Source organism: Xiphophorus couchianus, chromosome 18 (assembly GCF_001444195.1).
Source record: "Xiphophorus couchianus chromosome 18, X_couchianus-1.0, whole genome shotgun sequence".
In the NCBI taxonomy this organism is placed as follows: domain Eukaryota; kingdom Metazoa; phylum Chordata; class Actinopteri; order Cyprinodontiformes; family Poeciliidae; genus Xiphophorus; species Xiphophorus couchianus.
Window position 1 is genome coordinate 9,730,552 of NC_040245.1, and position 25,993 is coordinate 9,756,544.

At 40.9% G+C, this 25,993-nt stretch overlaps 2 protein-coding genes across 3 annotated transcripts in view; both read left to right on the top strand.

Moving 5' to 3' along the window:
• The first annotated feature begins 798 nt into the window (after nucleotides 1–798).
• Nucleotides 799–25,102, top strand: fam131ab (family with sequence similarity 131 member Ab). Of its 2 annotated transcripts, XM_028045732.1 has the most exons (6): nucleotides 799–1,295; nucleotides 6,483–6,622; nucleotides 12,933–13,026; nucleotides 13,135–13,317; nucleotides 17,761–17,892; nucleotides 18,979–25,102. In XM_028045732.1, exons 2-6 carry the CDS (start codon nucleotides 6,500–6,502, stop codon nucleotides 19,629–19,631), a joined length of 1,185 nt encoding a protein of 394 aa, XP_027901533.1. In that variant the 5' UTR covers nucleotides 799–1,295; nucleotides 6,483–6,499; the 3' UTR covers nucleotides 19,632–25,102. The 2 variants fall into 2 exon arrangements, with proteins under 2 accessions (XP_027901533.1, XP_027901534.1); XM_028045733.1 differs by lacking the exon at nucleotides 6,483–6,622 and having other exon boundaries at nucleotides 800–1,295.
• The window catches only part of hspb12 (heat shock protein, alpha-crystallin-related, b12), a 30,905-nt gene continuing 7,651 nt past the window's right edge, over nucleotides 2,740–25,993 (top strand). The window contains exon 1 of the mRNA XM_028045734.1: nucleotides 2,740–3,001. Within this exon, the coding sequence (XP_027901535.1) occupies nucleotides 2,966–3,001 (36 nt within the window). The 5' untranslated portion in view covers nucleotides 2,740–2,965. The remainder of the gene's footprint in view (nucleotides 3,002–25,993) is intronic.

Sequence of the window (25,993 nt, forward strand, 5' to 3'; positions counted from 1 at the left end):
TTTGTGCGCTTTATTTTAAAAGAAAAATGCACACAAATTTGTTGCGTTTTTATGTTGCTTCTGTTCTTCATATTACTGTTAAAGTATATCATAGGCACCTAAACTTTGTCTAAATTCTGTCATAGGCTCAACAAAAATGATTCAAAGAGAAAACCACCAAAAAATCTAAAGCTCAAAAGTTTAATGATGTATCAAATTTAACTAATAAAAGTATTGGTATCAGTATCAGTATCAGTATTAGTATCAGATTCTGGTCCTGTATTTACTTGGTATCAGATCGATACCAAAACATGCAGCAACATACACTTCTGCCTTGTAGAGAGGAGTTTTATGTTGTAATGAGCCTAGTTAATACATAATGAGAGCATATGGGCCATGAAATGGGGTTGTGGTGTTCTACATTGCTCGCATGCGGCTCATGCTCACTTTGCTTGCTTGTGGTTCATCACATTGCCTCCCTGCCCAACAGGGGCTCAAAAAAACGTGAGCTTGTAAAGGAATATTAGAGATTGACAAGAAAAGTCAATCTCTTAAAGTCTGTTGATCTCAATGTAGAAATGATCAGTGTCTGGATTTGATGACATCTGCTTTCCTCTTATCTACATCAGAGTTGCTGAAACACAGCCCTCTTTTGTCATGATGTCAGCTGGTGTAAACACGGACAGGAAATGCAATCCTAAATGAAGAACCAGCTCCTCCTCTGCGTGCACGCACAACTCCGCCCTCATGTGACTCCAGCCAATCCCGTCTCATTCCGCTCCTATACAGCAAGAAAAAAGCACATTCAGGGGGCGGAAAGTCGGCGCAAGCGGTATAAGAGCCGGATAAGCATGGATTGTTTTTCTATCAACGTGTCGACTCTTCACTCCCTGACCAGAGACAGTGGACCCATGCCCAAAATGTGGCGTGGACTAGACAGAGAGTAAAGGAGAGTGGGGAGAAAACCCCAGAAACATCCGGCGAACACGCGCGCGCGCGCACGCACAAAAACACAGCACTGCAGCTCTCAGGTCGGGGCAGAAACCTTAACTGCTGCCCGCAGAGAAGAGCGCTGTCCCTCCGCTGTGGTGCTGAACCTTGCGGATGCTGACGCAGGACTGAGATCCAAAGGGAGACGAGAGGTTTTTGAAGAGCCGCAGAAAACTTTGTGTGTATGGATTTAGAAGAAACAAGCTGCAGCGCTGAGCAGAAGTGATGGCCAGACCCCCCTCCAGTCTGACAGGCTTCAGTCCGGCGGTGTGAGCACAGCGGCGGAACCCAGCGGAGGACAGGGACGGAGGCTTTCCATCTGCGAGGTACGCTCTGCGTCTCTTTACACGTGGATGATTGCGGGAAGAAATGTAATAGATTACGCTTCTAAAGGGGGGGGGGTGTCTACATGCAGCAACGAGAATGGGCTGCATCAGCTCCAAAGCGCCTGTTGGTAAGAAGTGCTTTAACTTGCTCTCCTATTAAAAAAAGCACGATGGAGGAAGTCTGTTTTATCTTTTCGTTTTCTTTTTTTTGCATTTATTTTTGCTGCATCCTAACTCGACGCAGCGGCTATACACATGTGGATTTTGGGCGCATGCTTTTTCAGCAAAGGCGCACACACATTCCAGCTGTGCTGAGTCACATACACACCAATAACAATCAACACTAAACCAGAACTTGGAAAGGCTGATATGGTCAAGCGAATCAGTCAACTCTTGAAGATATGAGGTCAAACCAAAAGACTTTAGTGCTTAGCAGGATATTAGTTCGGCTCATACAACCTGGATTAGGTTGCAGCAGAGTTTTGGGTGGAACACCGGCACCCCTGTTAGGGTACCGTGACGGTGGAAAAAAAGGACAAATGTATAAGTTGAACAAATATTTCTATTGATCGTTGAAATGGGAAACTTGGGGGAAATAAAACATAGCCTTTACCACTAGCAGACGGGCAGTGGCCATTGCACCCTCCAGGGTTTCCCTTGGTGGCACCACTATCACATCTAAATGTAACAAAAAAGTAAATAAAAATGTTTATTGATCTTTGTGGCCAAACATTTTATGATATTACTTTTGCTGCTTTTGATTTATACAAATGATTAATATGAGTTGGGGTCTCAAAGCGATTGTCAAGTTGTTTTTTTTCTTCAGAAGTGGCATAACACAAAGAATGTAACAGTCATGGTCCTGAATATGTCATGGTTATCTCTTGAAGCTCTTACTCTAGTTGCATTCCACACCGGAGGATTGTGCTCGCTCTTGTTGGTACTACACTTTTTCTTCCACTCAACTTTCCATTAATGTGTTTGGATACAGCACAATATGAAGAACCAGCCTCTTAAAAACGGATGTTTTGTTGATTACACTCATTGTGGAGGATGTCATTGGCTGTCTGCTGGACAACTGTCTTTCCCGTCTTGAAACATAACATTTCTGAATTTAAAAACACATTTTAACTGGTCTTTTGAAATGGTAAAATGTTCGGAGTTTTCACAAACAATAAACCAAAGCTTAGAATAAACATTTGAAATTTACCTCTCTGTTTATTTATTTATCATTTAATTTACCTTTTATTTATACCGGTTGTCCAATTGCGGTTTTCGGCTTCAGTGACACCAAAACAACTCTTGTACCGTAAAACACCGTGTATGGATTAGACTTTATTCTGTAGTTTAAACGCGTATTTCCATGTGTGTGCTAACTTGGTGTATGCGTATGTGGGTGTGTGGGTGTGTGTGTGTGTGGGTGTGTGTGAGGGTGCGTGGGCGTGTGTGCGTGTGTGTGAAGAGGGTTTGCGCTTTTACGGTTGCGGTGCATGGGTGAGCATCGAGGGGCTGGGATTCTGCAGCCTAAGCATCGCGATGCTGCGAGAGTTGCGAGACGCTGTTAGGGGAGCACGCTAGTGAGAAGCATACACACTGAGGAGCTGCTGACACCATGGATGGATGCACTGTTTAAACGGCTGTTAGGCTCGTGAAAGGCGCATCCTGACACCATGGTTCTGACCGCGCTGACCCAGTTTAGCTTCAAGGTAGGACCACGCTTCTTCTTCTTTCTTTGCTCCTGCGTTGACGCAAAATCCTCGGAGACTTTTATATGACTAGAAACGGAGTTTAAGTTAAGTACCTTTAAAATATCATAATTGTGTCATAATTTATGCAGCTACTGGTTTGAAGGTTGCCAGGAGACAAGCCCCCAGTTTGCTCTCAGTTTCTCCGCGGACCTTTGTCTGTGTCACCCAGACCCAGACTGTAACGCCTGTCTTCCACGCGTGAAAAGAAACATCAGACTCGACCCATATCATCGATCCATTGCTCCTATCTCATAATAAACACAGACGTTGTTTTCGCTCTAATTTTCCTGCGACCTTTAATTGCCTACAACCTTTTAAACCAAACTGATCACACCCATGATGGAGATTGTGACACCCTTTCTTCGCGTCTCCTTGTCACGGAGTGCGTAAGGACGTGTCCATCAGTGTCAGAAACCCAGACCGAGCAGCAGCTCCGGCGCTCTCACGTCTCAATGCAGCCTGGGAGCGGACAGCAGCCACCTGTTTGCTGCTCTGCATGTGTGATAGGATCACTCTACCGCCTTATAGCTACACCCAGTGGGGTTGATAGCCAAAACGTGCAAAAGACAGGAGGGAAAAAACATAGAAAAAGAGGAGGAGATGGCGTCACGGCCGAGTCGAGGTCTCCCTTCCTGCGGTTTCCACGACAACAGAAACTACACGTAAAGAAGAGGCGCCTCTCAGCGCCAGGAGCTCAACTGACATCAAAATCAAGACGACTAATTTTACATCACAGCTGCAAACGTCAGTCAGAAGAACGAGGTTATTTACAAATGTGTCCATTTTAGTTGGAGGCCCGTTTGATCAAAATACCGCACGGTCCCTTCGATTTATTCAGATCAATGATCCACAGCCCCGGGAGCTGCTTAAAGCACATCCTTGTTCTGGCGGAATATCGGAGTAATACTGGAGGAGATTCGTGATAAATTTGTGCATCTTTCATACAGCCTGCCTGCTGCCATTGTGACAACATAGAAGGCACAGATTCAAAGTGTTTGGTCTCTTTAACGATGTGGGGAAATCCTTAAAATACATTCACTGTTTATTGCAGAGGCAAATCCTCAAAATAAAAAATTAGAAAATTATAAATTAGATTTGATTACATTAAATTAAGTTGCAGGAACAAATCCACTATTAAAAAATATTTTTAATCAAGTCTCAGTTGATACATAATTAGCAGTTCGTTGTCAATACCTTTTTGTTATCTGGATAGAATATGGATATTTAGCCATTCAGCTTTGCACATCTTTCTTCCAGAGCCCTGAGTTCTCTATTACAGTTCCTGCCCACTAGCTCCCCCCACAGGTTTTCTGTAGGATTTGAGTCTTCAGACTGCTTTGGCCAAGGAAGAATGTTGACTTTGTGTCTGGTGAACCATTTCTCTGTCCATTTGGCTCTATGTTTGGATCAGTTTACTAGTAAAGAGTGGAGTTTAACAAACGTAAACATGTTTATGATGGTAAGACAGAAAATGTCCTCTTGTGCAACTGGTTTTCATGTAGACACTATGTGATGGTTGTTATGGAGACCCTGGGATGCCATTTTTGCTGCAGCTGTTGAGGTTTGTTTACTTTGCTTAGCACTGTGCTGACAGTCCATGGTGACAAGATGAATATAAGCAGTTGTCCAGCCAGCAGCCAGTGGCTAAAATGCATCAGTCACACATCAGTTAGTAGAACCTGCTTAAAAGAAGAAATTAAAAATGCTTCAGTTCCACTTATTTTAAGGATATTTTTAGAGATGAGAAATGGGTGAGTTTGTCAAAATCAGTGATTTCTGCACTGCTTAAATTGAAAGCTGTTTTTCTCCATAAATATTTTGGTGCTAGATTATAAAAAGAAATTTATATCAACCCTCTTATAGATTCTTACTAGTAAATGTATCTGTGTCTGTAAAGGGGTAAGTGCTATCACCAGTGACCGCCACGTTTTGGAAACTGCTGTAGAATACACGTGAGCATCTCTCACTCATCACAATTACTTTCATTAGGATGGCTTAGATTCAACACAATACATCCTAGGCAACTGATCTCATCACACCCAGTTAAATAGCACATATTGAATCCTCCAGGTGGGCAACCTGAGCTGATGGAGCTAAATGGCAAGTCTTTGACCAGACAGCAGAGGGGGGTGCAGGGATTGGCTGAGCAATCAGTCATCAGTGTTTGAGATGGGTGCTGGTGGCTAATGGAGCGAGTTCTTCTTTTCACAGACAGTAACCAGAAACGGCTTCCTGCAGAGGGCTGGAAAGGAAAGCTAGGCATTGACATTTAGAGGCCCACCTCTCCTAATCTCGTTTTTTTCCAAATCTGATTTGATGAGGGTGAGCGTGGAGGCCGGAGGCAGCGTGAGCATGTGGCCTATGGGAGCTCTCCAGGTGCTGAAACGCTCAGCGGATGGGAAAGTCGATTCTTAGTGTGCAGTGGATCAGCACTCATAGGTCTACTGTGGATTGTGTTGAGATGAGACTGACTCATGTAGCCAGCTCTAATTAAAGTGATGTTTTAAACCTGTTGGTTGTTATGTGATGTTTGCAGGAAGAATTGGACTAACAAGAAATGTGTGCTCCTAAAGGTCAAAAGGATGCTTTGGATATTTTCAGTGAAGACTATGTGAAGTTTTCAGTAGAAGCTCCTTTTCCTTTTGAAATAGTCTGTCATATTGCTTATAGCAGACAAGTATTTACTTCAGAACACTTCCACTTTTAAAAAACCTTTTGATTATAAAGAAGAAAAAGTTAAGGTGCTCAACGCATGAACAGCATGGTTTAAAAGGTGCATGGAAGTCACCCCTCAGCAAATTATCTCACTACACAGCCCACAGTCTCTACTAGACAAGCTGCAATAATAAGCGTACTTCAACTTATGACCAGCTACACATACAGAATGCTACATTTCAGAGCCACATGAAGAGTTTTCTAAAAGAGCCAACTTGAAGAGGTTTTGCATGTGTCTACAGTGTAAAAATGATACAATTTACTGATATCTTTTCAATACCCAATCCGATTCCTCATTTAAACAGACAATAGCTGATTGAAACAAAATGTTTTATCCCCAATCGTGTCAAGTAGTTGGTGAATGGTTTGCTTTGGAGGGACTGCAGTGAGACTGTAGTGAGATAAGACACCATCAGGCTACATTTTGGCCATTGCCTTGACTGCCCTGAATTCCTGATGGAGGCATGGAGTTTAAAGCATTTTTCTAAAACAGTACATATGGTTAGCTTAAAACTCATGGATGGCTGATTCTTGCTCCAATTTAAAAAAAAAAAAAAAAAAAAAACCTGTCAACTATGAACCCTGTGAATACTTTTAAATGCTATGCCAATCCTCAAATGTAGACCTTTATTAGGTTTTGGAGTGAGAATGAAGTCCAGAGCCACTATGAGTTTTAAACCACGTGCTTGCTGTTACCTTCACGTGGCTCTCTTCCTCCTGACAGTGGCGGTTGATGGTTCGATGCGCGTGGACTGGAGCGCGTCCAACTCCATGTCCGATGTCAGGCTCCTGGGGAACACGCGGACCTGCATGGCACGCAGACTGATACTCGGTGCACCTCTGGGTGCTCTGGACTTCAGCGAGGTGCCCTGAGTTCTCTCTTTAATCAAAGTAAAACTTTACATTTAGTGTGATTCTACAGAATCTTGACAAGGGCAGCTAATTCAAGCTAACTAGTTTCACTATGACACTGCAGATGTATTTTGTTGATTTTATAAATTGATAGAGCCACAAAAAAATAATGCATATTTGTGAAGTGGAAAAAAAACCCATACATTGGCTTTCCACAATATTGACGAATCTTCATCTAAAACATGACCTTCCTTCCCAGTCAACAATTTGTAGAAACATTTGTTTTACAGCTTTAGATTTTCTCTCTTTGTCTCCATCCACCTTCTTATAAACTCTGTCTCTGCAGAGGAAATGCTGTCCATGTTTGAATGTAAGGATGGTGTGTGTCCATTGTTGATTTGCAGTTTTAGTTTTCCCTCACTCAAAATTTTGCAAGTAGGCCATAAAGTGTAATTATTGTCTAATTAGACCAAAACTCCTTCTTCCATGTTTTCTTTTCTTGTTCTAAAATCCCATTAAATACGAAATATAAAACAAATTGGGGTGTGAATACATTTGAACGGCAAAGACTATCAGATTTGAAGACTATTTGCTATATAGTTTATTATATTCTACTCCAGATGGCTGTAAGCAAAGATGAGAGTCTCTCTGTATGAAGGGGGAAATTATTTTCCCAACCTTCCAAATTGAATAATTACCTTATTAACGAAGCCATCCAAGTTTTGAAAATGCATCTTAGCCTCGGGTTCACTTTCCCTTTTATTGCTTTTCATTAACATGAACCAGTTGATTCCTAGTTATTTATTTTCCATCTAGCATAATTAACAATTATTTTTTAATATGAAGATTTAAGTGTGATGTAGCTTTCCTTGTCACAATAGTGACTTTAACTTGAGTTGTGCTTAGGAGGTATGTGGTCTGCTCCACTGCCCTGATTGATATTTTATTAGCCTGGAAAGAGTCCCAAAGCTGTTTCTAAGCTTTTGGGACTCCAGTGAGAGCTGCTACTAAAAAATGGTGTAAACACGTGACAATGGTAAACTTTCCCAGGAGTTCATCTTGACAACTTCTCCAGCAGCTCCCAAGAACAAGAAGCTTTGAAGCACTGCAGGCCTTACTCTCATTAAAGCTTAGCATCCATGATTTTGTATTAAAATAAACGAGGATAATTAACAAGTTTCCCCAAAACCTTGGGGATGAATTCTCACAATTCTGCAGAGGAGTGGGTCGAAACTTTTCACAGTGAAACTTTTCACTGCCAGTGATCGCAAACACTAAATGGGAGTTGTTTCTACCAATGATGGCTCAACCAGTAGATTTAGGAGAGCGATTACTTTTTCATATGGGTCAGTTTGTTTTGAATTGCTTTTTTACCGTTAATAAACAAAATCTTTGACCCAAAGTTTGTTTGACTATTTGAAATATTTACGTTGGTAAAAGAAATCAGTAAATCCCAACAATGTACATAAACGGTATGATTTCATCAGCAATCCTGGGGACATTTCACCCCACAGTTCTACATCTCTTCAATTGAATGCGGTAGATCATAGACGACTGCATATCACCGGCACAGAGATGATGATGATTGTATAAATGATCATGTCTCCACCTGCTCCTTTTATCTTTGCACACCATCTGTGAGTCTGACGTAGTGCGGCGAGCCAGCCAGGCAATGATTAGTAATGTTTAAGTGATCCATTAGGAACATACATCCAGCCTCTGCCTCCTTCTGGAAAGGGGAGGAGATATGCTATTGAATGCTGGCCTCCGTGAAAGAGGGGTTGGCTAGACTGCTGAGCTCCCTGCATCACAGCGGTGACCCTCTGTAATGCCTCCCATTTCCCTGAATCCTAGACAAACATGCTGCGTCTTTGATGTAACGATGCATTCTGACGGCTGATTGTTTCCTACACAATGCACGTCTCCTCCCAGGATCTCTGATCTCACAGAGAGCAGCGGCAGCAGCTGTAGCGGTCGGTCATCCGCCGATGTTTCGAGTCTGCGACGTCATCAGCACATCAGCCACACATGCATGCAGAGAGGAATTGTTCCATGGTGACTGGTTGCCATAGAAATGTTCCAATTGTGGGAAAGTTAAGAGAAGGGGGGAGGGTTTGAGAGGGAGAGAAAAACGGAGAGAATGCTAGAAATGTGCTGTGCCGATGGAGAATAAAGATCCTCCCATTATTTTCCACAGCTTGAAACAGATATCTGCATGCGGGCATTTGTGGCTCTCCTTCTCAGATAGTTTGGCAAATGGCTTCTAAATAGTGGTTCCCTACAGCAGGAGAAAGGGCCTCTGGATAAAGAAGCATTGTTGTTTCTCACAGTTGATGTTTGCTGAATAGAAAGCAAGAGAATGTTTTACTAATTAAAGCTGCAGAACTTGGGAAAATAATTAAAATAAAAAAAGACAATCTCCTTCTTTTCAGTCCCTATCCAAACTGTTAATTGTTTACTGCATAATAAGTTATTTATGTGAAAGCCACATAGAGAATTTATTCTTTTTCTGTAAAGCACCAAGTCTTCCACAAAGACTTTCCATATCCCAAGAACTTTTTCATATTTTGCCTGATTACAAATAAGCCTGTTGCAATAAGCAATTATGCCATTAGCCAGCTATTACTTGAAAATGGTCTCAAATAACAATATAATCAATCATCACAGTAATTACCAGGGCAATCTATCATCCAGCAAAATTTGTTATTGTGACAGACAATAACCAATTGTTATTGTCTGTCACAATAACATTTGTGACATCATGCTGAAAGAAACCTCAAAACATAACAAAGCCACCTCTGTGTTTCACAGTGAGAATGTTCACAGCGATGTGCAGTGTTAGTTTTTCCTATAGTGCTTTGCATTTTTGCCAAAAAGTTAAATGTTTTTCAGTTTTGTGTCCCCTTCATGGCCTGTGGACTGTCAGACTAATATTTAACCTTTCTGTAGATTCTTCCACCTGATCTGTAGCTCTTTGTAGCTCCTCTAAAGTTACTATGGGCTTTTAGGGATTTATAGATTTCTGATGAATAGTCATCTTGCAAAGACTCTGTAATTGTGAATAGTGGCTAAACCCTCCTGTTATGTTCGTTTCTGAGGTACAGCAATAATGTTCTTGGGTCAATTTGACCCTGGGAGAGTTTAATCATGCAATAGTGTCAGAAACCAAAAAATTCCCCCAAAACATTTTTGTATCTGATTATTAACTCCAATACTAACCATTTCAATCAATATTTGTGCAATGATGCTTTTTTATTTCTCACGAAAAAAGGATGACGACAACTTACTCAGTTACTCATTTGGACATAAAAAATGGAATTAAAATTTTTTATGTCCACTGAAAAGAACCTAGACACAAAAAACAATATTTTCTTTGAAATTGATCTTTTGTTATTTTTTTAAATATTACATTCAGTTTCATTTCCACCATATCTAATTATTAATATGAGAATTCAATGTGAATAGATGCACTGCATTTGTCCTATTGTAGCACTGTGTCTGCTGAGTGCAGCCCATGTGTTTCCCTGTCTGGTTGCTCTGCAGTTCAGTAGGGCAGTGGGAGAAGCAGAGGTGGGAGGGAATCGAAGGAAGAGCAGAGTCAGCCAAAGAAAGATGACCCACAAGCTCAGGGTTCTGCTCACCTTAAATAATTCATACATCTATATACTCCTTCATGTGTATATAAAACTTCAAATAGATCACAGTTTTCCTGCATACTGTGAGATACTTGTTTCCAATTATGTTCTGTGGTCTTTATCTTGTCTTGCTCTGTTGTAAAAACAAAAGGGATGAAAAATGTTGATGCGAATGCCAGAAAAAAACAGCAGGTTTTCATCAATACCACCTACAACGCAGTGAAAATGTTGTTGTTTTTTTCAGCGGTACACCTTGAAAACAAATGAAATATACTCTGTTAAGGGTACACAACATTAAGTAGCACAGCCTTAATTTTCAGAAAAGACCAAGCAGAATATATCATCCCCAACTCCTCCCGGCTACGTGTCACGTCTCCTCCAGATTATCTTCCCCTCAGATGTGCGAGCTGCTCTGCAGCACAAGAGGATTATCCCGCCTCTGGGCAGCAGGCGATACAATCTCAAGCTTGGGATCCCCATTAATGGTGTAGGGGTTTTCTTTAAGAGCACTTTGCTAGTTGTTTGTTATTCAGGCCACTGTTGTGTTTTTATTAGGAGGAATTGAAAGGTCAAAGACAGGGTGCCGCCTTTGATGACCTGAGTTAAATATTTGTGTCTTGTGTCTGCAAATGAAATGCGCTGTGCAGTCGGCAGTGACTATTAATGAGAATGGGGGAAATAGGATTTAACGTCAGAGTGATTCAACAGTTTTAAAGTTAACTCTGTGAGGAGTTTAGTAGTTGAGGAATGTTTCTTTCAAATAAACTCAGACACCTGGTTCAGCAGGGTTTCTATATTATAATCTATAGAATTCCAGGAGGGTCAGATTAGTGTTTTCCAGATTCAGAAAGTTATTTAGATTTCCAGACTTTATTCACTTTTCCACTGTCTAAGTATTCTAACCTTCTTTTCTTTCTTGTTTCCCCCTTGATACTTCCTATTTTCTTTCCTTGCTGCTTTCAACCTTCTTACCTTCCTTTTGACTTTCCAGCTTCAGATTTTTCTGCCCCCTGCAGAAAAAGCCGCCACAAATAAACACGGTTACTGCTTGTGGAAATATTCTTCCATGTAGCCGTCACATCATTCACTTTGCCTGACTGCATTGACCCACATTAATGACATGGAAGAGTCCGCTTAGAAAAAGGCTTTTGACTGTTGATGTGTCCATCCCTCACGTGAGGACAGGTGCGTCCATAAAGAGTTAGCAGACAAAGAAACTTGTCAACACCCGATACTCCTTCTGTGGTTTGACTTTACAGAGCTCAAGGCCTGGCAGGAGTGATGGATGGCATCAGTCTTTTGTCTCCTGTCTGCTAATCTTGAATTCTTTGTGAGACAATGTTTGGATGCTAAGCTGTATCCTTTCTTTTATGCCGTTTTAATCGCCAGGCCCATTTAGTTCCAATCAGTTTGCATGGATGGCGCAGGTTGTGGATAGTGTGCAAAAATAAACCAATCTATGGAACCGCGGGCCCCTTTTATGTTTTGCTTGCCTTTCACGTGTGTATCTGTATAACAACAATTTGTAATCCAAGAAGGATGATCACTATTACCTTAACTAACTGCAGGTTTGCTAATTAGTCTACAATCTAAGAAAACATGTGACATCAATGGCTTCAATCCATTGATGAATATTTGCGGTTTCACATCAAATTATATAAAATGATACATTTAAGTATATCTCTTGATGTTTTCAACATGTTTTTCATATTAAGCTCTTATATTAAATTTCTTTTTATTCAGTCCACTCCGCTCTTATGCATCTAAACAGAATCCAGTGCAACTAGCGTACATGAGAAGTCATCTAATTAGTAAATGGAGTCCACCTTTTGTTAGAGAACAAACAGCACCATGAAGACCAAGGCACACAGCAGACAGGCAAGAAGACAATGGTCAATCTAGCCTTCATGGAAGAGTGGCAAGCCTTCTGCCATGATCACAGGCAGCACAGAAAATATGTAGAGGATGATGGTTAGATTTCTGGTTAGATTGGACTATTACTTTTTGCTCTACATTAAAATAGTGGAAAACTAACACTGAAATGTGGTGGTGGCAGAATCTTGCTCTGACGGTTCTTTTCTACAATCAGAATTAATAGGGAGATGGATGGAGGTAATTGCAAGACAATGCAGCTCAAGCTACAATGCAATAATCTTAATTAATGTGCATTAGTGTGTTAGAATGGTCCAGTCAAAGTCCAGACTCAAATCCACTTGAGATTTCTAGATACTCTAGCTAAGCTGACAGGTATTGCTTTATAATGATGGCAGGATTTATTACTTTGTGTTCATGGATCGCATAACTGTGTCACATTCCACTCTTATAAAATGTGTAAATATACAAGTGGTGTGAATGTCATAGCAAAGAACTGCATTCACAAAGCAATACAAGTAAGCAGGAATGTGTCCCTGCTTGTGCAAATTGGTTTCTCACACACTGCCTGTGACTTATCAAGATTATGTGTGTGTGAAAGTGTGTGTATTTGTGGATGGTGAAGAAAATCCCTGAGTTTTTAAAAGAACATTAAAGTATGCCTGCTACTTTAACAACAGGATTCTAATTTGCACCAACCAGGCAGCAGAGGTTTTTCCTCTGAGTCAAAGCAGGATGTATTGAGATGTGGCTCACATTTCTGCTGAGCTCCTGAGTGAGTTCAAGACCCACTCATTTATTTCTCTTCATTTCAGGTGAATGTTGATGACACCGTTGAAATGCTACCAAAATCAAGAAGAGCTCTTACCATTCAAGAGATTGCTGCTCTAGCTCGATCTTCTCTGCATGGTAAGTGCAACGGTTCATAAAAACAACTTGCTATAATACAGTAAAAGGTACTCTGCATGCACGTACTGGACCTGGTTTAGAATAACTCCTGATATATGTGTCCTGCAGGTATTTCACAGGTGGTCAAGGACCATGTGACGAAGCCTACAGCCATGGCGCAGGGCAGAGTAGCCCATCTGATAGAGTGGAAGGGATGGTGCAAGCCCATAGACACTCCGGCAGCTCTGGAGTCAGACTTCAACTCTTATTCTGATCTCACTGAGGGAGAGCAAGAGGCACGCTTTGCTGCTGGTAATCTTTACGTTCACTATTTGATGGATGTCTTTTTGCACTCCACTCCAAGTCATAAGTTGCATGAGCATATGGAAGAGTTATTTACAAAAAATGAACTCTTGGTGGCCATAACGATGCTATGGTTCTCTTAACAATTATGTGGAGATATGTTTAATAAATATGTAGTTAAGTACCATATCTGAAAGAACTCAAGTCTATGACATGTACAACACACGTAGAAATTTAGTGGTGAGACTCAGTTAAGAATTTTATTCAAGTTAATTGCAGGATCTGTTATTAATTAATAAATCAAAACTAATTGCATTTTAATTGAAAACTATATCTTGACAAAATAAGCAATATTTTCATTTAAAAACCCCTTTCTTTCTGCTACCAACTAACCTCGTCTCTGACTTTTCTTTCATCCCTCCTGCCATTTCTGTTCATTATTTCATCTTTGTGCTCTTCTACCCACACTGTCCCTCCTTGTAATGCTTCTTTTTGCCCTCTGTAACACCTCTTTTTCAGTCGTTTTCACTTGCCGTCTGCTCTCTATCCGTTTTTTTGCTCTGTCCCTGCAATGCAGACTCTCAAGGTTAATTTGCACAGTAAGGTTTTGCCCCTAGCTAGTGCTGCCGTGACTGAGCAATTTTCCCCTATGCCTTCTCTGTTCTGTGAAGGCAGAACAGAGAAGGGTATGAGCATTCACAGGACATCTCTGCTCCTTTAGACACCTCTCTTAACACATTAATAAACTATTATTATTATTCTCCACTCATTGAGATGTAAGAACTTTTATTACCGTTTTGGTAAAGATGTACGGTATGAAAAGTGTAATCTCAAAATCTAGCTATTAATTTAAGTGTATTTGATCAGTAGGAGGTGAAAAATCCCATCTTAAGTCATAATTGCTCAATAAAATGACTGGTGGTCCAATTATTGGCACCACTACGCACTTAGATGCACGTTTCTTCGATGCCATTTCAGGCTCTTTGACTGTTCTTCACAATCTTTCTTGACAATCCTGACTCAAGTTTCCTCTGTTATGCTCTCATCACTTCAGCTCAACTCACAGGTTTTCTGTAGTATTGATGTCTAAGGGCAAAGATGACCATGGAGAAAGCTTGATTTTATACGTGGCAAAACATTTCTATTGATTTAGACATTTGTTTTTTATCACTTTCCTGCTGAAAGAAACAGCAATGAAATATTTTTACTTAACTCCTAAGTTTTTATTGAAAATATCCTGGTATCTAAAACTAAATCAGGATACCACTGGGAAATAGGCCATAAATTGGCTAAGTATACTCTGATCAATTAAAAAGACAATGAAGTAGAACTTTAAGTAATTCTTTAGGGTTAGGGTCAATGTTCTTCATTCATTTTAAATGAATTGTTATGTGTATCAGTTGCTGGCTGTGATAATAATAAAGAAATACTTAACAAAGGTTTACTAATGACAGCACTTCTTTAATGAAAGAATTTGCAATACATTATCAAATTGACCTGTGCAGCACCAGTTCACATAAAAACTTTCAAGTACAAATGTTACAAGGTGGATTTTCAATATTTTCTGCTGCTGCAGTAAAATAGAAATTTATTTTTGAGGGTTCTTTACCTGGCCAATAGGTTCAATTCTATTAATTTTAATTGAAAAATACTTTATTAATCCCAAAGGAAAAGTAAATCTTGCTGTAACTGATCTAAGGTTCTTAAAAGAGTTTAAATGTGGTTGATTCTGTGACGTAGTTTGAACTGGGCCGCCCAATTCTTTTTATGAAGTCATATCCTGAGTATCATGATTTGTGCAGAAAATGACACCAATACTCTTCATGCTCAGGTGTTATGTTTGCATGGAAACTGCACAGAGTCATCTCTTCACTTTGCATCATCAGTGGTGCCCACTTCATTGAGTTGCTGCCAGTTGTGCTGACTCTTATTATTTTTGTCAAGTTGCAATCCACCAATGGCGTGACGGTGAGTGAACATTTGTGTTCAAGTTACAGAATAAAGTCAGCATGTGCAAAAATGTGATAAGTAAGTGTTTGGTGTGCTTGTGTGCGGGGGCGTGCATGTGTGTGAGTGAGCCAGAACACACTCCGGTATACTGTTTGTGAGTGTCTGTGTAGGAGGCAACTAGGGAACTGAATATGCAGGCGGTGATGTTCTGCTGAAATACTGAGACAAATACTTCTACTCTACACTTTGTATGAATGAAGAGATGAATGAAAGAGACAGTTATGCAGTGACTGACACAGCCAGGCAACTGCTCGTGGGATATTGTATAGCATACTGAGTAATAATACCAGTTTTATGGTATCATGGTATCTGCATATACAATTAAAAATGTACAACGTAACCAAATTGCGTTTAAATAAACTAGAAAAGCAACAATTTTCCAAATGCTGCAAAAATAGACAGTGATCAATTGAATGACAATATTATGTTTACCATAAACATATGATGCGTAAGACTTGTTGATAATCTAAATACTAGTCAAACAATTTCGTAGACCAAATATTTAAGAAGTAATGGGAATCTCTCTGAGTAGTTCTCTCTCTCATTTTGTGACATTTGGTAATAATATTGTAAATAATTTTGGTATTCCTGTCTGAGCTAAAAATGGTTTATCTTTTTATTTCAACTATCAATCATGTCAGTGTTGGTTCTCAAAAAAATGCTTTATCTCTGACGACAACAAGATGCTGATAATGTGATATCGGCAGGTTCACCACACTGCTGGTCCTCCATCTTAAAATCTTCAGATCAGGAAAATGATTGGCTGAAAACAGCTAACCTCCCTGGGGTTGCCACTATTCTCCCAAACATTTGAGTCCAAGAAAGCTGGGATATCATCCTGTGAACACAATGTGTCACAACTGAATAGGGTTGAAAACACACTCCTTCACACACCAAGATTAAAAACAGTATCAATGCAGAACACCTCCTACATTTCATCATGTAAGAGTTGCACACATCAAAGTGCAAAATGTGTGATTCATGTGGGCACCCAGTCTTAAGTATTAAATTCCTTGTATTGGTTGTGCATTGGTTACATTAAAATGAACGTTAGCTGCATGTGAATGGCTTCATTCTAGATCTAAAGCTCAACCTGCACAGCTCAGCTCCGTCTGTAGGAGGATGTGCTGCTGTTTGTGAGGAGGGTTCAGGGTCCAGCCACAGTGAGGGATGAATGGGAGCATCGATCTCTCTCCCTGTGGGAAACGTCGCATGAATACTGAGCACTGAGCTGAAGAGAACGACAGGGAGACATAAAGAAATGAAGACCAAGGAGAGGAAAATCAAAACGAGGGGAAAGCGACAGGGCTGAAAGACTGCTGGGAGGAGAAAAAGAGAGAACATGAGGAATCAAGGAGAGCCAGCTGATTCGATGGAGAATTTTATTGAGAGAGACGATTGGAAGGAAGGCATGACATGGAGGAGAACAGGGGCGAATACAGAGCAGGTAGGAAGAAGGAGGGGGAGCAGGGTGACATTAAGGAAACAAGTGAGTGACTTCCTGTCTCTGACTGGCAGCTGCCCTGATTGGAGAAGATAGGTCATTCAGATCTTAAAGGCTATTCATGGGAGCCATAGTTACACAAAAAATAAATACACATACACACACACCCGCACACGGCCACACTCACCCCGACAAACATGCATCATGTCTTGGCTTTTCACTTCTATAGCATGCTTGTGCTTGTAAATTGTAAATGTTATGCCCTAACAGAACCAGATCCTTTGGTGATGGACGCTCTTCCTTTAAAACCTGCAGTCATTAAACTGATAGATTTATCAGCCTAGTTTAAGTGACAGAGATTCTCTAGGAACAAAAATAAAGAGTTGACCTATTTAATCTGGCCTTTATAGCTGATGTTTAATTCTAATCTAAAGACTAATGAAATGTTCAGACCAATCTGGGACTGTAGGAGTATTGACATTGATGTCCTTTTCAACTGATGACTTTGTTTTATTAGGTTGGTTTAAATGCTTTGGAATTGTAGGAACAAGTAAAAGTGTCTCACGCTCCTCACTCCTCTGCCTTATGATTTTGTATTGGATGTGACTTTTAATGCTTTCTAGAAAGGATTCAAGAGATGAAACCTTTATATAAACTAGAAACACACAAATCTAGCTTTTTTCACTAATGTTTCCCTCACAAATTGAGTTGGCACTTCTCCTCTGTACCTCCTCCAGCTCACAGTCTCAAAGTGACAGAGCACAACTAAACACCAAGCGACATCCATCTTAACTGCACCAGCCAGGTGACGGCTGACAAACCTCGACTGTGTTGGGAATGCTGTCGTTTGTCCACTCTAATGCCACATTGTGCACCACACCTCACACAGATCTGTCAGTCAGGCACCGAGGCACAATGCAGCCTCCTTGTTACCATGCCAACCGTGTAATTGCCTGTGTGCATGTACGAGCTCATGTGTGCCGTTTGTGTGTCTGCAGGTGTGGCAGAGCAGTTTGCCATCGCCGAGGCTAAGCTGAGGGCCTGGTCCTCTGTGGACGGCGATGAGTCCAATGATGACTCATATGATGAAGACTTTCTGCCTGCCAGTGAACCCACCACACAGAGCACAGGTAAATACACTCACACGCACGCACACACAGCAGCTAAATCAAACCTCATTGATTCAAAGCTGAATTAGACACCCTCTCCCATATCCATCTGTCTTTTCTTTCCCCCTCTCTCTTTGTCTTTCTTTGTCCCAGTGCCCCAGTTTTCATCCTCTCCTGACATTTTTCTGTTTGTCTGTGCAATTTGATACCCCTCCTGCAAGTTTAATATCACTTCCTCTGCTGCAGAGGCAGCATCTGTGTGGGCATTGTGTGTTAGTGGGTTATAAAGGCACTCGGCAGTGTGTGCACCAGAGCTTTCATCTTCATTACACACATCCGCCAATGCACTGCACTGCAGTTAATAGCATTCATATATTCACCAGTAGCTTCTTACCTTCTGGCAGACCATATTTAGTTGGATTTCACACATGCAGACCTGTGTGTGATGACAATAGACCCTTGAGGAAATATAAGCCAAGTTGCTAATACTCTTGAAGCTCCAGTTTTACTTCACAGCTGCCTTTCAAGGCTCCAGGTGTTATCATTAAAATAAAATATATTTTGATTTAGTATAATGGGCCTGTTCCTATTTCAAAGGTTATGAATACTTTTGCAAAGCACTTCTTCTTAATACTGGTTTGTTTTGATTCTAAGATTTTTATCTCCATGAAATCCTTACGTGAATACTGAGATACAAAGAAAACAAAGGTACATTTGTCCAAAAGCTGCAGCATTTTATGGTCTCAAACTCCAGTCCTCATGATCTGGTGCTGCACCTTTTAGATGTTTCCCTGCCTCAGCACACCTGACTCCAATATTAGTTCATTAGCATGGGTCAGTAGAGCTTGACTGCATGCTAATGAGGCAGCTTCACCATTTAATTCCTGTGTATAGGACAAGGGACACATCTAAAAGATGCAGGACTCTGACTCTTGAAGACTAGAGTTTGAGACCCTCTGTAAAGTCTTCTCTGGGAGTAGTTTTATAGGTATGCATATTTCTTATTTCAACATCCCAAAAAAGGTATTAGCTTTACCTCCTCTTTACTATATCATTGTTGTTGTTCTTTCAAGACTTCATGCTTACAGTTTGTGTTGTTCTCTTTAGAACTGTCATCTTATCCGCCGTACTTGAAGGACCTGATCCACAGCCAGCTTTGCCAGCACCTGGGCATGCAAAGGCCCTGTTCTGAGAGCAGAGGAGGTATCGGCGAGGGGGGTGGCAGCAGAGAGCCCTCCCCCACGGCGGGCTCTCCGGACACGCTCTGCTCCAGCCTCTGCAGCCTCGACGAGCAACACCCGCTGCTCCGCGATCTGAGGACTCATCGTGGTAATCACGCGCAAAACAACGCAGCTGAACTTGCTGCAAAGATTCTGTCTGCGCTGCACGGAGGGGAGGAGCTGCTGGCCCGACTTCAGAGGGTGGGACATAGTGGGCCTGGTGGGGGAGACTGTGGCTTCCACAGCTTGAGTGGGGGCGGCCGGGGCAGCAGGTCCTACGGAGGTCAGGATTCTCCTTGCTACTCCATGTCTTACTCTGAAACGTATCTGTCACCTGGTGAGGATGATGACACCCCCTGCAAGGACTATGAAGGCACTGTGTGCCAGAAGGAGGTGGAGGGCCAGGGGGTGGATTACCCTCCTGACTACAACCCACACAGGAGAGTATCCGATGTGGCCTCCTCAGGGGTTGTTTCCCTTGACGAGGAAGAGGAAGAGGAGGAACTGGAGGACAGAGCAGAAGAGCCGAACAACCAATGACTCCTTTTTTTCTCATCTCAGTATTTGGGGAGGGGCTTCTTCATTTTCAGTGACAACTTCCCCTCTTCGTCATGGTGTCTGAACAGTTTGAACCTTTTGAATGATGCGTAAATCAACTGTCTTTGCCTTACACTCACAGCATCTTAGCTCTCCTCTCCATCCGTTAAGTGCTTTGTCTCCATTCCACGTATTAACACTTTTTGTTTTGAAGGCGTCCAAACAATCCTTTTTCATCAGTGCGAGAACAGTGAGGGCTGGACTAGGCGCGGTCAGTGACTAACTCTCGGGTATGACGCCCACAGTTTTTCGGCTACGTCTTCTTCGGTGCAGTGAAAGGACTCTGCTCCAGGCAGATGGATCGACCGAGAATCCAAACCTCTGACTTATATCTGCATGTTTTTTGCAAGTGCTGAAATCAATGGGCTGACCTGGGCTCGAGCACGTTTTTGTAATCTCAGCTGTGCTGTATCACCCCTGCCCATCTCTCCCTCTCTCGTGAGTGAGCAGGCTGACACTGCATCCTGGCACCTGTCCTCACCCCATCCCTCATCTCCTAACCTCTTTCCCCCCATCCTTTGCAAGAGAGTAAATAGCATTGTTCTGGGCATGGCTTGCTGAGTATGCCAAACTATTTAACCCTGTCACTGTCAATTATGAGCAAATGCTGGAATGTCTTCAAAGTGACAGGAAATGGTATGTATTTTAAAAAATAATCATGTGTTCCAAATGATATGACAGAAATGATATGCTTTTGATGTACTAGTTTTCTATCAGTCAAGTTGTTGTTCATGTCATCATCATGATGGACAGCTGGCATATTGATGAACAGCCGCTCAGTGTTCCCCGGTGTTTTCTGTGGAGGAAACCTGAACTTTGCTCTTGAAAAATAAAAACTCGCAGCAGGGACACAGGAAACACAAAGAGAGAGAGTTCCTGAAGCGACGCCTCAACGACGGATGTTTGGCAACAAGCGACAGAAACCTATTTTCCTGTGCAGAGATGGCTTGCATTTGGAGATTTTTCTATATTTTTGTATGCGTTGTCTTGCTTTGATCTCCTTGCCTATGCGGCGTGCCAGTGTATGTGGTCTTTGCACGAAGCTAATGTGGCTGTAGATTTCTCCTGTTCTTTGTTATCACTGTGTGATATAGTCTACTGGGAAAAAAAAACAATACAAATGTGAAATTTTACTTTTTTTTCAAAAGAGGATACTGTGATACGGTTTTTTGCCATTTATCATTATCCTCATGAAGAGCTCGTTTTTTTGTTTATTTAAAAACTTCTAAATACTCATCTTTTCTTCTCATGTTGACTCTTGAAAAGCTTTGCCTTTTTATTCTGTACTCTCCCTTTCTATAATGCTTGCAAAAAGGCATGTAATGTGACACGTTAAGAGCCTACTTCGTCCTCTCCATGTTGATGTACCTGAGAGAAAGTGTCTTTCATACAACTCAGGAAATCCCTTTGAACCAGAGCATGGATGCATTCATTCCCACATGCACATAGGCATGGGCTGGTTGATGGTACCAAAAAGTTACACTTTCAAAACAGCTAAGAGTTTCTACACTTCTCCTAAAGTTTAAAATGAGTTACCAAGCTACACTTTCAAAGTTGGCTTAGTTTCCCTTTATATCTTCCCCAGAGAGCAACAAAGGTTGAAGATAAACGTAGACCTCATTTAGACATTTCAAGTGTATAAATAGCCCTGATTTAATATATTTTATCTAGGTTTAGACTAAGGAAACCAGCCTAATTTAAAGGTACTCTAAGTTTAAAATTTGAATAAAAAATCTGTGAGGTCCACAACAAAAATCTAATAAATCATATTAAAATGCCAAAAAAAACATTCAGCGACATTCATTTGCTTCAATCTTTATAAAAGTTATCCATTTATAAACTGAGATTTTGGAGTAATAATGTGCAACAATGTGATTTGAGTTGCTGGTTCAAATCCCGCTCCCTCTGTTTCAGTCATTGTGTTGTTAGACAGGAAACTTTCCTCACCTTGCCCACTTGTGGTTGTCAGAGGACCCGATGGTAGCTATGGCTACAATGTAGCTTACCACCATAAAGTGCTTCAGAGTCCTTGATAAAACGTCATACAAATGAACATCTTATTAGAATTTAGTATTTAGACCAGATACTAACAGCTTAGATTTTTTATGGACTATTTAGACACTACATTGATTTCTAAAATAGAGATACTCTCTGGGATGGGTTAAAGTCCGTTATTAAAGTACTTTGAGATAGTATTTCTCAAACCGAGTAAAAATTTCGAAAGCTAATTTTGTTTGTTTAGCATTTTTGTTAACTTTGAAAACATTTAGTACCCTTAGCTTCCCCTTTGTAGATCTTTCCAGATAAATCATGAAGTGCTAATTTATTTGGCTGTTCTGTAAACTTTCAGTTGAATAAATCCGAGTTTTGGTTATCGACTGTTACAAATTCTTCAAGTAGTTAATGATTATATTCATATTCTTATTTTGAAGTGGGTGAAGACTGTTTACGTAGCTGTTCCATATTCCTCCACCTGTGATGACATCTATTCTGTACCTGGAGTGAATCGCTGGAGAACTACAGTCTGTAGCTTTACAGTAAACTCATGTCCTCCCTATTTTCTGACCGAAGTCCTGCTGTGGTCAATCAGCAACAGAATTAGCAATACTCAGCAACTACAAAGCAGAAACCAGGAGTGAAAGGTCTGAATTATTTCAGACCAACAAATCTGAGTCAAATTTGTTGAGCCTCAAAATGGTCAATAAATTTCACCATTTTGAGGGCAATACATTGTAACATATGATATATCATTGACACATGATGGTATCAATATGGTTGAAGTTAGTGCTCTAACACATTAGCATTAGCTCATGTTAAATTCTACAATAATATAGTGAGTTGGCAGAACTAATATTTATGATTAGTGCTTTAGGGTCAATGCAACTAATTTTAGTTAGTGCTACCCACCAATGATGGCATGAAAACATAATTTAACATCATTTAAAATTTGATAAATGTGCTCTTGTATCAAAATGAAGTAGTAACTATACTAACATTGTTATTTTACCATAGGTAGGAATAGATTGTTGCTTTTTTTATTTAAATCACAGTAGTTCAATCTTGCTATCTTTGTATAAATCCTTTGTTTTAACATCATGACACTGTGAAACCAAGGTTATCATTTGAGAACCTGCTACCGGCCCATGCCTAAATGTACCAGCACCACTCCTCTTTCACTCTCACCCTGCATGTGTGCACATGTTCGAGAGAAACCCTGGAGTGAGTCGTCATTTTCTACAGTACAACATAATTCAAGCGCAGACTTGATCCCCACTTCTATGCTTTTAGTTCAAAGAAGCCTCAATGTGTGTGTTTGTATTTTGAGATTTTGTGAAATTGTGTGTCCGACTGTGTCTCGTAAGATGTCAGCAAGCGCTCCCAGCTTGCACAGTCAATTAATTCCAAATCCCCTCCAATGCAGTGATTCCCTTTAAAACAGTGTTTTGGGGTAGGTCATCTCCTGTTTGAGGCTTAACTTTTTCTGGTTTCAATGGGTTAAATTACAACTAAGGTTTGACATTGCCTCATTTACAGAAAACATCAAATGCTAGTATTAAGAGTTAGGCAAAACCGTGAAAACTCAGGGGGAACCATTGAAGCTGTGCCTTTCATACATCACCTTTGACCTCTCAAACTGTATGACTATCCTCACATACTCCTTAGTGTCTCTAAGACCACAGTTCAACTCCCATCCTCTCAAACAGGGATCACAGTTAACAGAGGCATCAGAAAATCCTGTTGTATCTCCTGCAGAGAGCTTGCAGTGGGCCGATCTGCGTCACTGTCCTTTTGCTTGACATTAAAAGCCGGGCAACGCTGGCGAAGCGAGGTCACGCTTTTGTCCAAGCGCAGTGACGCGACCGTCCCATTGTCTCACAACCTTCCCCCTTTTTCTCCCCTGTTTATCAGCTCACTCTGAGCATCTTTTGTGCACATCTTTTCTCTGCATGTCTATCTGAATGTCCTTGCGGCTTCTCCAAGTAAAGACGGGCACCTTGGACTTTCTCTGTTTCTCACATCTACATGTATGTGCTATGAATCTCATACTTCTGAGAACTGTGACTGTTCAATCATCAACAAGAGAACAGTTTGTCCTCACATGGATAGAAGCAGAAGATGTGCCGCTGATACACCAGACAGCCTGATGAATGTGTTTCCTCTCCATCCTTCCATCACCATCCTGTCATTTTCCCTTCTTCCATTCCGCCTTTCTTTGTTTCTGTCCTTTGCTCCTGCTCTTTTTTTGTCTGTCAATTGCTCCTTCCTTCTCCACAGGGAGGTTTATTACGTAAATAGATGGGCGTCTTAGTGCTACCTTTGCCGAAAGGCAATTAGCCTGCAATTACAAAAACGATTGAACTTCAGGAGACGTGTATCTCTCTCTCCTTTCTATTGTTTTTTGTTCTCCTTTTCCCCCTTCAATCCATCTGCTCTCTCCTCTCCCTGCTTTCTCCCCAGACCCTCGTCACCAGCACAAGTTTCTAAGTGGCAGCTTTTGAGGTCAGCTGTCCCAGAAAACTCCACACCAACTTTTGTTTTCGTACTTGTCTCTCTGTATAAAAAGTGTTTGAGATTTTGTGGCCCAGAACAACAGGAAACCCTTGATTCCCTTCATTGAGACACGTCTTTCTATCCTAACATATTCCATCTTGTTTGTGAGAGTGTCCCTGGGAAATTAGTTTTAGCTTGTTGCTTCAGGCAAGCAGTGACATTGGATACTTAGAGAGAAGTGCTCCAGATTCACTATATGTGTGACTGTGTGTGTATGACATCAGCTGAGGGAACCAGTGCTATAAAAAGACATCAAAACATCTGTCAGACAGTGAGAAGCAGGAGGCCGGCATAAATATTCACATGGTGGTAGGGCCCCCCATCACCTTGTAACCTACTTACCATTTCAGAACAAAGCAGATGGGCCAGGGGACCACTCTCCTCACACCCTATCAGCGATTATTGGGTCAAAACTGGCCAGCACAATCAGAAGTGAGTAAAAAGTGCAACTGGAAGTGAATGAGGGATATACATGGTCTGTGTTTGACCCACATCAGGCTGAAATGTACAAAAATAAGACTTACAGTAGAGAAGGCCAAGAGAGTTCAGAGAGCAAAGCCATACTAGAGTCCCCTAACAGAGAGGGTAAGGTGGGCACTACCCAAATGGAAAGATGACCTCAGATGATTGTAGTTTTTCACACTACAAGGGATTCATTTCACCATCTGCAACAGTCAAACACATCTCCTTACTCCTCACCTCTGTCCAAATGTCAGTCTCTTTTCTTCTTTCTTTTAATACCTTTCTTCCTTTTTTGGCTGAATGTAATTATTCAAATATAGCCACCTTGGATTGAAAAATAAATATATTTGTTTGCTGCATCTGATATTATTTCAAAAATAAAGAAAACATTGTTATTGGTCTTTGCAATACTCTCGTGTTTGGCTAACATATCTTTTTTAATGTTAGGTGAAGGTCTTCTGGAGACTTAACACTTTGCCGTGTCAGAGATGCACCACACAGGATTTTAGCTGATTTCCAAACTTCATGTTTTGTAAAGTTTTATTCTGTCAGTTCAGATTTTAGCTGATTCTGATTTCAGTCATATTTTAAACAAATACAGAGTTTTCATTTTTATATGTCTTTAGCATCTTATTGTAGTGAATATCAATGTTAGCACAGCTCGCATTTGAATGCGTTTTTAGGATCTTATTTTTGTGAAAGTCTTTGTTAGCACGGCTACCATTAGAAAACCGTCAACTGTTCTGACAATCTGCCAACATTTTCAAACCCATCATGTTTCCTGGTAGAGACGCTGAAAGTTCAAAAGGATAAAAAAACAACAACTTTGCTGTCTTGTGTTCAGCCTTCCTGTTATCTGCTTTAAGTCTCGCTCTCTAGCACCTTCAAAAATATAATTTCCTTTTAAATACTTTCTCACAGCTCTATGCTTCCTCTAATTTCATTTTGAACACCTTTGTTACTGAAAGTAGCTTATCCAGACTGCTTCACTATGAAACAGCCGCCCTTCACACCAAAGGACGTTGTTAGTGCGCACCGGTACTGCTTTCAAATAGGTCATTCACTGATTGGATAAAGATCTGACTTTTTAGGTTTCAAACAGCAACACAGGTCAAAAGAAGTTTGAATCAAATCTGGCAGATTCTGATCAGCAGTCAGTCTGTCGGTGCATCTCTGTAACATACAGTGCTCTCTGACTAATCATGCATTAAACTATTGTATTTCCTCCTATAACACCAATAATCACAGTTAACACAGTGTAAATCAATTTGCAGTTAGCTTACTGGCATGAA

What these genes read in the sequence shown, in the direction of transcription:
- fam131ab (XM_028045732.1), top strand. Translation starts at nt 6,500, where the DNA reads ATGCGCGTGGACTGGAGCGCGTCCAACTCCATGTCCGATGTCAGGCTC. An exon ending in GTGCTCTGGACTTCAGCGAG is followed by an intron (nt 6,623 to 12,932) that starts GTGCCCTGAGTT and finishes TCTTCATTTCAG; the next exon opens with GTGAATGTTGATGACACCGT. An exon ending in AGCTCGATCTTCTCTGCATG is followed by an intron (nt 13,027 to 13,134) that starts GTAAGTGCAACG and finishes TGTGTCCTGCAG; the next exon opens with GTATTTCACAGGTGGTCAAG.